Source organism: Phoenix dactylifera, chromosome 11, assembly GCF_051530095.1.
Source record: "Phoenix dactylifera cultivar Ajwa chromosome 11, Ajwa_hap1_PhDact_Kaust_v1.1, whole genome shotgun sequence".
Lineage (NCBI taxonomy): Eukaryota > Viridiplantae > Streptophyta > Magnoliopsida > Arecales > Arecaceae > Phoenix > Phoenix dactylifera.
In genome coordinates this window covers 12,401,714-12,417,000 of record NC_143200.1, presented here as the reverse complement: position 1 = coordinate 12,417,000, position 15,287 = coordinate 12,401,714, and the positions used below count along the sequence as shown (strand labels likewise).

Genomic DNA, 15,287 nt, shown 5'->3' with positions numbered 1-15,287 from the left:
GCGAGCTTTAGGATTGTATTTGAAAATTGGATTGAATCAAATATACATGCGTTATAGCATGGTTTAACAATTAGGCAGTCACTTCCTTTATTTAAACAATAAGGGAAATAAGATGTCTTTTCACTTTCAGAAGGGAAAATTTCCAGCTAGGATGTCCAGGTTGAGTTTGAATAGAAATAGTGAAAACATTAACTAATTAAGTTGAAGATACTACTTGCATTTACATTTTCATTCTTAATCAAAAAATATTTATTTTTCTTTAATCAACTCATCATCATTATTATTTTCTTTTTATTTTGATATTACTATAATCTTTGTTTTGCTATTATTATTTTTCATTAATCATATCCCAAGCATGATATACTTTATTTTTCTGAAAAGGGAAAATTATGGTGTGGAGGTTTCATATTCTAATCAAGTTAAAGATGCTAAGATCTCCTATGGACTTTTGTGATATTTTATTTTTTGATTTTGTTGGAAATATCCATATTAGATTAGTGTGAGCCGTCCATTCTAGCAAAAAAAAAAAAAACTATAATAACTTTGTATAATATACTTCTAGTGTTTTCCTATATATTTTTACTATTAAATATAGATTCCGTGTTCTTAGCAAGTTAAAGATGCTAAAATAACTTCATGTTATGCGGTTCTCGTATGTGTATATTCTCTACCACTAACATTTACCTTCTTTTTTTTTTTTAGTTACGCTCCAAATTTGATATGCTTCAATTATTGAAGCGATGCAAATAGACCTTATTCAATCAGATCGTGTCCTGATCAGAGCAAGATTTATTTTTAAATTATTTAAAATTAATTTCTTTCATTAATATGATAGTAATTATTTAAAATCCAAGAACTTTTTTATGAGATAATATTATTAGGATGAGATTGTATAGTTTATAATCCAAATTTTATTTTTATACTTTTCATTTATTTATATTTATCTCCCCCTCATCATGGGGGTATTTTGCTTGAGGTATTAGATTTGATTAGATTTACCAGTGATCTCGGCAAATTAGACCTCCCACAATTCTTGCTAACAACACTAAGAGGCCTTTTTTTTTTTCTTCTTTACGGAGTGGCTTCTTTAAGATGCCTTTTTGTTCCTTACCAAGCCCATCATCAAAAACGAACGAATCCTCTCTTTTTCTTTTGTGTGTGTGTGTGTGGTAGAAACAGCTACTCATTTCATATAATTCTAATATGAGTATAATCTACCAGATCACGAAAAAATAACAAAAACAAAGGAGGAGGAACGTCTGATGCAGACGTCCACAACTCGGAATGCCGGGCAACAAAGGAGGCGACCCAGTCTGCTGCCTTGTTCGCCTCCCTAAACACGTGTGCTACCTGAAAATTGCACATCATCTGAGCCATCATGCGAGACTCCCGAATAAGGGGATGACCATCACCATACTTGTCCCTCCCGGATCCAGTCGATCACCATAGATGAGTTCCCCTCGAGGTACACCTGCTCGATACTAAGTACCTGCATGGCATAGGATATACCCATCCAGGCTGCCCACAGCTCTGCCCCGACTGCTGTAAGCCCTGGCGTGCGCCGCCCTCCTGCAGCAGCATCCTACCATGGTAGTCCCTGATCGTAAATCCAACCTCTCCAGTTACACCATTCACTGACCTACTGCCGTTGAAGTTTACTTTGAGATAGCCAAGGGGTGGGGGTACGCAAGACACAAGGGCAAACTGAGGCGCTAAAACAACATAAAGAGTACCCCAAATGTCCCTAGCTATCTCAGAAGAAAATACAGCAGCAGCCGCAGTGACCCCTTTCGCATGTAGCAACGCTCTATCCACCATCATCCTTGAAGGTGACCACCTCCCCTCAAACAGGCCAGCGTTTCTGTCCAGCCAAATGTGGTAGGACAAGTACGCCATAAGAATCCCAGCCTCAACAGATCTAGGGCTCCGCATGGACTCTCTCAGCACATGAGTCAGATCCTGCGCCGAAACCACCGAGTCGGGTAGTGGGATCGGTGACCTCCGCCATATCTTTCGAGCCCTAGGGCATTGCAGAAGAACATGCTCGGTGATCTCCTCAATACCTGCACATATCTCACAACACTAAGAGACCCGCATGCCACGCCAAACTAGTAAGCTTCTGGTCGGAAGACAACCTCAAGCCACCTTCCGAACGAATCCTTAACCCGAGACAACCATGGCCCATTTGCTCTTTTACCCAAATCAAACCCAAACGCAAACCCAAATCCTTAAGGCTTACCGTCCAACGCGGCCCACAAGGGGTCTCCGACAACCTACTTCGATTTCAGGCACGTGTTCTTCTTTTCTGTATCAACCATAAGCAACACCCGATCTCGATGTGGAACACCGAAAAGGCGTAGTCGCGCGTGATTATAAACTTTTACCTGTCAGATCTAAAAGGGTATTTCCGTAAATTTAACCTCCGACGCCGTTTCTTCTATCAAAACCCCGAGATAGGGCGAAGGGGAAGAAACCTAGCTAAAAGGACCAAAAGATTACAAGGTTCCCTTGTTCTGCAAAGCTGAAACTATTCGAAGCAGAGAGAGATCACAAGAGTAACAAGGAAGAACAAAGGGGGAAAATGCAAGGGGGCGAGGATCTAAGCACCGAAGAGCTCGCAGCGAATCTCTCCACGTATAAAGATCAGCTCCGCGAGGTCCATCCTTGCGATCCTTTTCCTTGCTATTTTTTTTGGAAGTACTAATGGGTTCTTGGTTCAAAGTTTGAATCTTTTGGAGTTTGATGGGTCTTTTAAACAAGGAATTTTGGTTTTGTTCCACAATCATGGTGTTGTTATGCTTCTTCTGTTTCTAGGGTTTCTGTTATTACCTTTTGTTTCTTGGATCTGTTTCTTGATTGTTTGCATTATTTGTGAGTTCTGATAGGCTTCATTAAAGAAACATCAACTACGGGTTTTTTGGCTCTGGAATTACTGCTTTTCTTGTTTCTTGTTGCTGCTTTGTGTTTCTTATTAACAATTGAAGTCAAGCAACTGATTCCTTATTGGCTGAATTCCTTTCATCTTATTATTGCATAAATTTATGATTTTTATCATGAGATATTGCAGAACTTAGCAAGAATTCCAAAATTGGATTAAATTTATGGGGATTAGACAGTTGCTAGTTAGAAAACATAGATTTGGGAGCTTCAGGAACCAGGACAGTGGCAGAAATAATAGATTTGGTTGGTGCTGCACATGAATCCATAATTTATTTCATTTGAACATGAAAGCTTTCATCAATAATAGGAATAACTTGTTCTGAGATTTTGTGTGCTGACCCAGACACTTCTTACACTCCACAAATCTCGTGAATCTGACCATGTTTTTTCACATCAGTAGATGGGCTTTGATGCACCATAATGATGTTGAGAAGTGAAATGGCAGCACTGGGGTGACCAACAAACTTCTGGGTAGTGATGGCTGTACACTGCGGTTGTCCCCCATCAACTATTGAAGCTTGTTGTAACATCAAAATTTTATCCCTAAGACCATCACACATGTTAACTCAGTTTTCTCCAATTCTCTGTCTTATTTATTTTTATTTTTTATTGTTTTGCTTTTATTTCTTATTTTTTGATGCCAAGAGACAACATGATATGTGATGCATGTATCCTGGTATTATGGGTTATACTCTTCTGTTGGTCTCTGCTCAGGGGAAAAAGGACCAATACCTTGAAAAAGTAAACTCTTTTCAAATATGTCTATCACTTATATCAAGCCTTTTTTTACCCATTTGCTTCTGTGGGAACTCCTCACACAGGATATCTCTAGCCAACATTTCATATACCGACACCATCTTCTATGGCTTCCCTCACTCAGTTCTTCATTGAGGCTACTCTTATGTGGTTCTACGTTGTTCCTAAGCTTTATGAAAACTCAAAGCAATATGAAAATTAATAGCAAGATTTTTAAAATTGGTTTCAGTCCCTTGGGTAGAGTTTTGGTTTTACAATTTCAGTGCTTTTGACAATTTCCCTCTGAGTTTCAGAGTTTTGGCCAAAAAATCTAGAAAAAAAATCAAAGATAGAAAATTTAAGAAATAAAGAAAATCAAGGTAGGTTATTTTCCATTATTTCATTGTGTTTTAGGTTATCTATATTCATAATTTATAAAATTTGGGTAGTTTCAGGCTGATGTTAATCTATAGGAAAGTCATTTCCCATCATTTAATTGTGTTTTAAGTTTTCTAGGATCATAATTTATATAAATTGGGTAATTTCAATCTCAAAATAAACTATGTTGAATCTGCATTATAGGAATGTATCAATATCTTAAGTAAAATACTAAATGTCAATCAATCAAAGGCTAAAAATAGGTTGGGCATTATCCAACCAAATCTGTTTTCATATCCAGTTTCTATCAGATTCGGATACAAATTTTGTATCCGATCGGATCACGATACATAACCGCGAATATTGGTCTCAAAAAATGCATCAATAAGATTAGAAGTTGGAATCGAACCGCTGAACGAACAATTGATCTTAATCACTACTAACCATTTTTCATAATGATTTTTTGTCATACTTATTCAAAATCCATTCGCATCATTAAATAGAGTAATTTGAAGTATGCTTTGTATTTCAATAATTAATTCTTCTCATAAAAATCCTTCTTCCTTTGATAGAAAATGGAAAAATAAATATATTTTAGTTTAGTCTTTATGATACTTTCAAAATTTATTGTTTAAAATAATTTAAAAAATATCATATTCTTTTGTTATGTATAATTTTTTTATTCCAAGTTTTTTAAAATATTAGATGATTCATGATCATTTTCCACTTAATTTGTAATTAAAGAGTAGTGTGGAATATAAATCCATGCAATTCAAGAGGTGATATTTAATGCAAAAGTTTATTAATATTTTGTATTACATTTTATTTTTAAGTATTTTTAATTTTTAAATATATTTCCAATACAAAATCAAGTTTGGCTGATTGACTCAGCAATTTGACCAGTGACCTAGGGAGTTAGACCCTTGATTGCATCGATCTTTAGTCCGGCTTTGAATTTTGATAAAGACTTTTACCTAATTAGCCGTGCATAGCTTGCGATTTTGATAGTGGATCAGTTGGCTATATGTCGCATGTGATCTGGATAGTGGGTTCCATTCCCATCTTTTATGATTATATTACTTATGTTAGTTCTCATTATTGAATTCTACTCAAAATCCAATTTATATTAGAAATAATGTTAAACTATATCCATATTAGGATTTGAAGATATGGATATAACTAATATTCAACTTGCATTTGCATTTATTTAGAACAAATATGGATACTTATTTTGATATGAGCTTAATATCCATATTTATATTCATAGGCACTGATATGATTACTAATTTTATATCGATTTAAGATCCATATCTGTATTCATATCTATTGAAACATGTGGATATGGATGTGGATATACCAGTATCTAATCCATTTTATCCCTAACCACTTGAGCATAAACTAACAAGACAAGTGCACATGTGTGTAAAACAATTTCCTTGTTCAAGACCACATACTATTTGCAAGGTGAGTCACGTCAATAATAGTGGCTGTTATCATTATGACAATGTGGGTTGGAGTATTGATAGAGATGACTCCACGCCTCATTGATCCATGAAGTTATGAAAAAATATTATTTTTTGTAAAACATACTGTATTTAGTTATTTAGAACAATTTTTGTGAAGTTGTAAGACAAGGGTCACTAGAGGCCTTGGCCATCAAGAATTAATATTTACTATATATCCTTTTTTAACTCAAGAAAAAAAGAAAATCCATTGGACATTGGTACTATATACAGCTGTACTTAAATAAACAAAGAAATGGCAAATTTATTAAAAAACATCAAAAGAAAGCTTGAAAAAAATCTATGACTAGTTTCAGTCAGTTTCAGCCGAAACTAACTGAAACCCAAAACTGGGGGTTAGTTTTGGTTCAATATAAACCAATCAGTTTCGGCCGAAATGGATTGGTTTCAGCCATTTTGGCTGAAACTTAAATCCTTGATTGTAGTGATAAAAATCTGAATTCCTGTTTCTTACATAACTTGAATTTTGCAGGTCCTGTGGTGCCTCTGTATCTAAGGCGATATCTATTAAAAACAACCCAATGATGTTTCACAAAACTTGGTTGCGCTTTTGTTATTCTTTGAACTCCTTCCATTTGACTTAGCAAGCAAATATTTAGTTGTCCTTCAATATGAGTCTATATTACTCAATACCTCCTAGTCTCTCTCTTAGTAAATGGAATCTTCTATCTGGGATCTTACTTCTATTATGGGATCTTGCTTACATGCAAATACAAGTATCTTTCATTGCTATTGCTACTTTCTCAAAATTTATCTTTATTTACTAATACATGTAGCATGCACTCTGCTATCTGTTCTTTTTAAACCCTATACCACATTTCTTTGAGACCCAGGTAATTAGAAGTCGATTTTGTGCAATATTTTATATCATTTCATACATATCTGTACTTGTTTTTATATCCCTTTTTTTCCCAATAGCTTTAGATCCCTGCTTTTCTACTTGAATTTGCTATAGAACATGATTTCAGTTAAAAGCTTTTTGACATGTTTTTCTCAAGATGGTAACCATTTTTATCCTCATCATACACTAATGTTGAGTTTCATTACTTAGTTACCTGTACAGGCACCTAAAAGGAAATGGAACGGGAGAAATTTTAGGTAAAAATAGTAGGCATCTTCAAACCATTCGACATATACACCCATAAGTAAATTCATATAATTATATAATACTTGCATAGGATTTTAGGATTTTTCGCAGCCACATGTTTTCTTTCTTGTCTATAAACATTAACAAGCAAACATTGCATAACGATCTTCCATATGATTTTTTCTCAATTCCTTGTCAGTTTATCTAATCTAGCATTACAACAAGCTCTACAGTCCACAAGAAATTTTTGGATTATCGAGCATTTTGTTAAAAGCTGTTTGATCTATAATTACAATATGTAGGCAACTTCTTTACCTTATACTAGGTCTGCTCGGTCCGTGAATCTTCATTGTTAGATAAGCAGCAAAAATTTTCCCGGGTCAAATTGTCGATGTAATATCCAGAAGCCTTGAAATGTCCTGATTGCCTTTTTGAAATTGAGATTCGATTCTACTTAATGATCGTTTTAGAGAGTTAAAAATTTGTCCCTTTATCTACTTTTCCCCTAACATTTATGTACGAAGGTTGTAATTCTCTTTTTCCATATTAATAGTTAAAGTGAAATTCTGAATATCTGTATAATCAAACTAGTTTTGGAGTGCAAGAGGTATAAAGGTTTCATGGAACATATTTTTTATTAATTTGAAAATGCATGACCAGTAGAGTGTCATGTAAGGTCCTTGGTCAACATAATAGTCTTTTGTGGTATAAACTAGATGCAAGGAACTTGACGTTGATTTTGAACAAGAGTATGCATGGTCTTCAATTGGTTATTTGTTTTGCTTCTGTATCTTCCAAAAGGAAAAAAAAATGTCTGAGAGTTGTTTCATGGATTTGCAAGAGAGTAGTTGGGTTTTCCCAATAAATAAAAAGTGTACGATGCTTGAATCAACTTGAGTTTGCGGTGGAGGAATCGGATTGGAAAAAGAGGGATTCTAGTTGTAAGATATGAAACTGTAGCTGGAATTGAGATCTCATTCGGAGAGAAAGATAGCAAATAAGGTGACCTATTTATGCTTCAGTAGCTACCAATTTTAACAATAGGTATTGCATTAGGTGGGCTTTAAAAGTGCGTACTTACATAAGATAATCTTGTGAATGGAGGTGAAAGCATCAAGATTTTGGCCTACCTGCTGATGCATTCATGGTACAATAGATGGCAGCATAAGCATAAAAAATTCTCATGATTGTTCATTTGTGGTAAGTACAAAGGATAAAGCTTGCATAGCAGGTGCAACATGCTAAATCTGTATGCAATTAAAACTTAGTTGATTTATGGAAAGCCCCAAAACATCTTTAAGGTTGTATTTACAGGGGCACGTACTCAAGTGAGGTGGTCTTTGTTATATTGTGTAGTAATGATGACTATAATGCAAACTCGGGGTTTGACTCCAAGTTCAACTCCATTTTGATATTTTTTTTCTTTTTTATAAATACCAAAGTGGATACCTGGTTGTCTCGAAATTCTTCACCAGATACCCATTTTTCCTTTCCCTCCTCTAAGCTTCTCTTTCCCATCTCTCTTATATGTGCAAGCTCACATGTCTTGCATGTGCACATTGCTGGTGTAATGATAATGGAACTCCAACTGTTCTGATGAATCACCAATATGCGCTGTAAGCATGTGTCTCAATCATGTAATGAAAGCAGAACTCTCACTATGCATTGATATGTTGTGAAAGGTATATTGTCAAATAAATTTGTGCTAGCCATCAGTCTAATTCCTTTGTCAGGTTGTTGTATGATATCATGTTATTTTGCGAACAAATTAGTGTGAGTTTGTTAGTGAGTTTCTCCCTCTTGTGTTTGGTCTCTAACGATGGGACTGTCTCTTTTCATTTGTTGTGACTCAAACATCTATTTATCATCTTGCCTTCTTCCAAGACAACAAATTTCCTCTGCATTCTTGTGTAATTTTAGGTTGTTGAATAATTAGCAAGTAATTGTTGTTACATGAGTTTCTCCAATCCTTTTCTTCTTATTATTATTTTATATATTTTATTTTTGATTGTTGAAATATCTTTTTTTTTTTTTTTACCAATGCAAACTTGTACTTCAGGTCAGAAAGGTTTTGATTGATGAGCCTGGAAACTCTGAGTATGCAGATATGGAGAAGGAGCTTGAAGAGGTGAGCTGTCTCCCTTTTATGATTATTACTCCTGTTATATGCTGATCATCTTATCAGGTAAATATTGACAATATCTTGTTGGATGGTTTTGATTCTTTGTAAGATAAATACACTACTGCAAATTTTGAGTGAGCAAACCATATTTTATTTATTATTTTTAAAGTTATTTTTATGTTTTTGCCTATATAAAATTCAACATGTTCTATTGCTTTTCCGATTGTGCTTTTTCTATTCAAGGGTTGACCAGTGTTCAAGCAAGGCAGCATCATATGGCTGCTAATGTTTCTTTATAGCTTGAAAGGTGAGAAGGATGTTTCTGTCGCAAAATAGCTCTTCTTTAAAGTGCTTGGAGCCATAGTTTGCCGTACCGGTCAGTACGAGTATGTATCGACGGTACTGTACCATACTGGTACTGAATCAGTACATGGTACCCTAGGAGAGGGGGGTACCGAGTGTCGGTATGCCAAACTACCCCCCGTATTGGGTGTACCAATATAGTAATAGAATGGTACCAGTATGGGTCCGGTACTGAGATGGTGAACTTTGCTTGGAGCTATATGGGCAATTATGATTAAAAAAGAAGAGCGATATATGAGAAATCGTGGCTTTTTAAGATGCCCATCACCCTTTATCTTGGTTCTTTGCAGGTTTTATGTGTGTCGTGATGGCCTGCCTGCTTGCAATCTCCTGATTTCAGATGCTCACACTGCTGTTATAAGTTCGTGGAGTTTGGGCTTCTAAATAACAATAATTGGATCCTTGCTTTTTGGGCTGAACTTAGTGTAATTTTTGAGAATGTAGGTTATTGCTTTGACGGAGGAGCTTTTGGCAACTGCAAGGCAAACAGAGGCTGCCCAGCTTGGTTTAGATGTGTCCCTCCAGGGTCTGTTGGATGGGTCCTCCCAGTCCAAAGTGGTAAATCTCTTGATTATAGTGTGACAGACAATCTTGTGTTTCCACACCTTGCTTCTAGTTGTGCAAAATGTCAAAATGGTAACCTTTTTATATTTTTTAAATCATGAATTTTTGATTGATGAAAGTTCCAAGGATGATGGATTCACAAAACTAAGATTTAAGCCCTATATCTAGCTGAAGAAAATTTGCTGGTCAGTAGTGTCATATATAGTCCATTTAATTCATCATCTACTAAAATTAGTTAAAGGTCTCAATATATTGTGGAGTGGGCTAATTGAAAGGGCAAGGAATAACAGCCATTGGTTTGTAATTCTTTATGCTTGAAACAACACTAGTTTTATTATCCTGTGCAAGGTCCGCCGAACCGGTACCGAGACCCATACCGGTCGGCGCCTGGTACGGTTCGGTACTAGTTCGTTACCGGACCGAGTCGGCACTGAACCGGCCTGTCCAATATCTCCGGCTGGTAGAGGCCGGAACCGAATATGAATGACGAACCGACCCGGTTTTGGTACTGCCTGAACCGGGCAGTTCGGCCCGGTTTGGCAGACTTTGGTCTAGTGTATACTGTGTATACTAATTTATTTTTTTTTCGTGCAATATACTAAAGTTTTGCTGCTAAATAGAGCTTCTGATTCATCTTGGCAGTCTATTTTCGTTAAGTTTTATGGTTCCCATTGTAGGAATCAAGTGAACTTTCCAAATCTCATGAGAAGTTTTCTGTTGGCACCAAAGTTCAAGCTGTTTGGAGTGAAGATGGGGAATGGTATGTACTAGAAAACTTATTTAGTCTAGTTAGTACATTCTACTTTTCAGTTGCTTTACCTTTTTTCTTTTATGTGTTGATTAGTTGAATGTTTAGGTACGATGCAACAATTGAGGCTCTTACGCCAAATGGATATTATGTCTGTTATGATGGCTGGGGAAACAGGGAGGAGGTATGCCCAGAATTAATCAAACTTTATAAACGTTGACTTTTATATTTGTTTGTGCAATTTGTTTCATATGTGGCAAGACAAGCCTTAAATGGGCAAAGAGGCTAGTTTGTCTATGTGTAATAGTTTGGTAAAATAAGTCAAAATTTATTTTTTTACTTGAGTTCTAAACAATTTGGTCAGCTATTGCTTCTGTCAAGGCAGTCATAAATGTGGTTTCACTTTTTAGAATAATAAATATGGTGAGTTTTTTTCTAAATCGAGCATTCTCTTTTATTTCCCATGCATGACAATTATTTTAAGCAAGATTTTGTCATGGTTTATGAATGTTTTGAAGGATTTGGATGAAAAATTAACTCAATTTTCTGATATGTTAGTTGCAACATTTGTTAGCTGAATTGCCTGACCTTATTAATGCTGCTTTTTATTTTGAAATACAAATGAATTCTTCACTTAACATCACATGCTGAACTCCATATTGCTTTCATATACATCTTCAGACATGTTCTCCATTCAAAGAACTTCATTATCGTAATTCTATTTTAGAATATGTCAATGTTGCAGTCTACTCAATTGATTTATTCTTGAATCGAGATGCTGGATCCTTTGGCATTGCTAAAGTAGTCACTCTTTTGCTTTTATATATTTTATCTCCTTTTTACTGCAATGTCAGAGAACCTTATGCATCCATGTTGCTGCATTTTAGGTGGATCCTGCTAATGTTAGGCCCATCCAGGAGGGAGTAGTTGATGCTTTGCTCGAAGCTGAGAGGGAAGCTGAAGCCACCAAACAAGCCATTAAAAGGAAGATTGCACAAGCAGCTGTGACTGACTTTCAAGCACGCAGTTTACCTCCTAAACTTCGCATTGATCCCAATGATGCCGAGGATGTGGTGAGTACCATTGGTGCAGAACATCTAGTTGTACCAGTGTGTATGGCATATGCTTCTGTGCTCCCCCAGACAACGGCATGCATGAGTCTTCTTCATGCGGTGATAAAGATGTCTTTCATAACAAGATCTTAAATCCTATCTCTTGCCCCATCAAGATAGACATTTCCACTAGAAGTCATTGCCGCATGGCTAGCTAGTTAATCTTTTGAACTATCATATTAAATGTTATTTTTTTCCTTAATAACTTTAATCCAGTTTTGCAAGAAAATAATGATTATCGAACATAAATTGGCTATTGGTTGCAAACTTGCAATAGTTGGGTCTGGCATGAGGTGTGACTATTGCTTGGATTATCTGGATTCACTGCCATCAGCAATTATGACATGATATTTAGAGTTGCCCTCATTTGAAGTTAAAGGAGGAGAAGGATGGTGGCAAACAAAAGTGGCATGGAGGTAGTTTAATCAGGTCCTTAAGAGTAAAATAGAAATGATTGAAATTCCTATAATTTAAATGTTTGAAGTTATGGTGGATTTATAATAAATAATTTTGTATATGAAACATTTATACAGTAACTCAGATGATTCACTTGAAAAATTCAAGTTTAGCCTAAGGAAAATACTTCCAAACATTTAGAAGAATAAAGAAATGTGAATAATTAGAATAAACTTTTAAATTTTGCTCCAGAAGTTCGTATCAGCAGCAACTCCAAAGTCAACCGAGTTTCATATTTGGTTCAGGCCAATACCAAATCTTTTGGATTTTGCAATTTTTGAGTCATAGTTCTGTCATATAGTCCCTTGAAAGTTATCTTTTGGATGTTTTCTGCGGATTGATGTATTTGGCTGACTATAAATTTGCAGAAAGCTGCTAAGCGCAAAAAAATACATGCTTTCAAGTCAAAGGTTCGCTTTGAACAACTTGAAGTTGTGCAGAATAAGCGTCAGAATGCTTGGCAGCAGTTCCAGACAACGAAGGGGAAAGCTAAGACGGTAAAATTGTTATTTCATTCTTGAATTTGCACTTATGCCTTATGTTTGGATGTTTATGGGATTCTTCATCTTAATTAAGTTGGTAAATGCACCTACTCGTGGCATACGTTTTAGCAGAATACTGCATTGTTCTGTAAAGATTATGTCAATGGCAATTTGTGTCCAAAATTTGGTTGTCTCTGTATTGGGTGAAAACATTTTACATGTAATTATTGGAACAGGGTTATGCCTCTTTAGTAACATCTGTGCTGAAATTTTTATGCATCCATGTATTTTTGCCAATTTTCTTCTTATTTGTATCTCTGCCTGTGTGGCTTACCATCCTATGATTGTCTAGCCTCTTTGTTTGACATGATGACGATAAGCTCCAATTCTGAGATCCCACCACCAAGGTGCATATTTGTTAGGCTTTAATATTGCACCCCAAACTCAATCATGTACTGTGTTCAATTTTTGTTATGAACATGAATCTCTAGCCACCAAAATCATCTAGGGCTCGTTTGGTTCGCGGAAAAAGATGAGAGGAAAGTGTGGTCAACGGAAAAGTAATGAGATGCTTCTTGTTTGGTTGGAGTTTTCAAAGGAGAAAGACGGAAAAGTTGTATTTCCATGGGAATATGATTCCCACGTTTCATGGAAAAGTCTTTTCCATGAGAAACATGGAAAAGTTACTTTTCCGTGAGTCGGGAATCACTCCATTTTTTTTCCCAAAAAAGCCCTTCAGCAGTAAAGAGGCATTAAAAACTTAATTTTTATTAAGGGTATAATATGAATTACACATAATTTTTTTCAGAAAAGTGGATGGTCAACCAAACATAAGCACTCTGGAAATCTGTCACTTTTCTATTGTCAACCAAACATGCCAAAAATACTTTTTCAGGCATCTTCTTTCTAGGAATCTGCTTTTCAGGAATCATATTCCTAGAAGGGAAAATGCTTCCCGTGAACCAAACGAGCCCCTAGGGATATTCTAAGTTACCTATATTTGTGTTGCTAAAGGTACAAATTTCTAGAGGCATGTACCAATGCTTTCCAAGCTAGAGTATTGTTTTTGTGTTGTTTGTTATTTTTTAACTTTGAACTGAACTTAATTCTGCATACAGGTACCAAAGTCTTTTAGCAGATTTAGAGAGCTAAGACTTTCATTAAACGCAGATTTTAATGACAATAAAATGCATATATATTCTGAGATTGAAACTCCTAGGGCAAGCTATAGGCCTTTTCCCAGCCATATGTGTTTTACTTGTCAGGAACTCTTAAATTATGCACTTAATGTTTCCGTTTGTATTAGTCTTTTGAGTATTTGATGCATGTCAGGAACTCTTAGACTATGCACTTAATGTTTCCGTTTGTATTAATCTTTTGAATATTTGATGCATGTATTTTTCTTTTATCAATTCTTGCAAATTTGGTCCAAGAGAGGTCATGTAATTCGGTACTTGTTTTTTGTTTGTGGGGATTCATTTGAAATCCCTAATTATAATAAACCCTACTGTTTCTTTTTCCCATCAAGTACCTTTCGAATGTGCATAAAGGGTTGAATCATTGTAGAATTTTACAAATATGGAAGGTTGGCAAGAGTTGGCATGTGAATGATAACAGAAATGTGTCCATTGAGGAAACTGGATACTTTGTTAAGAAAGTCATCAAAAGGAAAAAGATTCCCTGTTGAATGAGCTCTGACTTAATCCTTGTTTTTGAGGGATTGGTGAAGAGATCTCTCCCTCGTAGCAAAAAAAAAAAAAAGAAAAAAGAGAGAGAACTCTCCTAGAGCTGTTTGCAGCACTGTAGGCAACTTGTAGACCTGAGTTTTACCTATATTTACATCTGCTTAAGAAACATCAGTGGTTGGCTAAATATGTGGTATCATAGAACATCATAGAACACCATCATTCAACTCTCATCAGCACCATTTATCTTACTGTGTTATGCTGTTCATCCATTATATATGAAATCCAAATTTGATTTTGATTTCTCCTTTTCCCACTGCTGCTTTTGTTGTTGCAGATCGGGTTCTTTTCAGGGAGAAAGCGAGAGAGTATCTTCAAGTCCCCAGAAGATCCAAAGGGCAAGGTTGGTGTCACCGGCAGTGGAAAGGGATTGACCGAGTTCCAAAAGAGGGAGAAGCACTTGCACCTCAAGGGAGCTACCGTGGATGTAGAGGAGTAGCTCAGAGTCAGTAAGAATGCCATCAGTATTCTCATCTTCACCATAAAGAGTGGTGACATAGGCTGAGTGGGGTTTTATATGTAATCTACTTGGTGCACTCCATGATATTATACGCAATTTACCTTGCTTGATTATGAGATCATGTTAGGTTAGATCTGTCACTTCTTCCCATATACTGCTGCTCTAACAGGGCTTGTTTGGATGGCCTGCTGCAAAGTTCACAATATATTTCCCGCTTGATGGAACTTGACTGATAAGAGCAGATGGGGAAGGTTAGGGTGGAGTGGAAATGCTGATGGAACTCGCACACTATTTTTAAGCAATCAAAAAATCCATCAAGGAAGTGGATGATTTAGTTGCCCTCTTTTATTAGGATTGCAGGATCAGATTCCTCAAACATTATGTGTGGCTGCTCCTGGGTTCTCTGAATGAGGGAAAAAAAAACACAAAATTTCAGATGAATGGCTAAAATCTTGGGGCATGGGATGGTCTCCATGATTTTGCAGGAGCAAAACATGTTGGATGGACTGATTGACGTCTGATAAGAGGGCTATGTTATTGTCATGCAGTGTTAGCACAAAGAATTTAGGGCC

At 36.0% G+C, this 15,287-nt stretch overlaps 1 protein-coding gene across 1 annotated transcript; it reads left to right on the top strand.

Moving 5' to 3' along the window:
• The first annotated feature begins 2,448 nt into the window (after window positions 1-2,448).
• On the top strand, window positions 2,449-14,850 carry LOC103717256 (nucleic acid binding/RNA binding protein). Its single transcript, XM_008805573.5, has 8 exons — window positions 2,449-2,656; window positions 8,723-8,791; window positions 9,593-9,706; window positions 10,390-10,472; window positions 10,569-10,644; window positions 11,348-11,533; window positions 12,397-12,525; window positions 14,533-14,850. Exons 1-8 carry the CDS (start codon window positions 2,582-2,584, stop codon window positions 14,692-14,694), a joined length of 894 nt encoding a protein of 297 aa, XP_008803795.1. The 5' UTR covers window positions 2,449-2,581; the 3' UTR covers window positions 14,695-14,850.
• The last annotated feature ends 437 nt before the right edge of the window (window positions 14,851-15,287 follow it).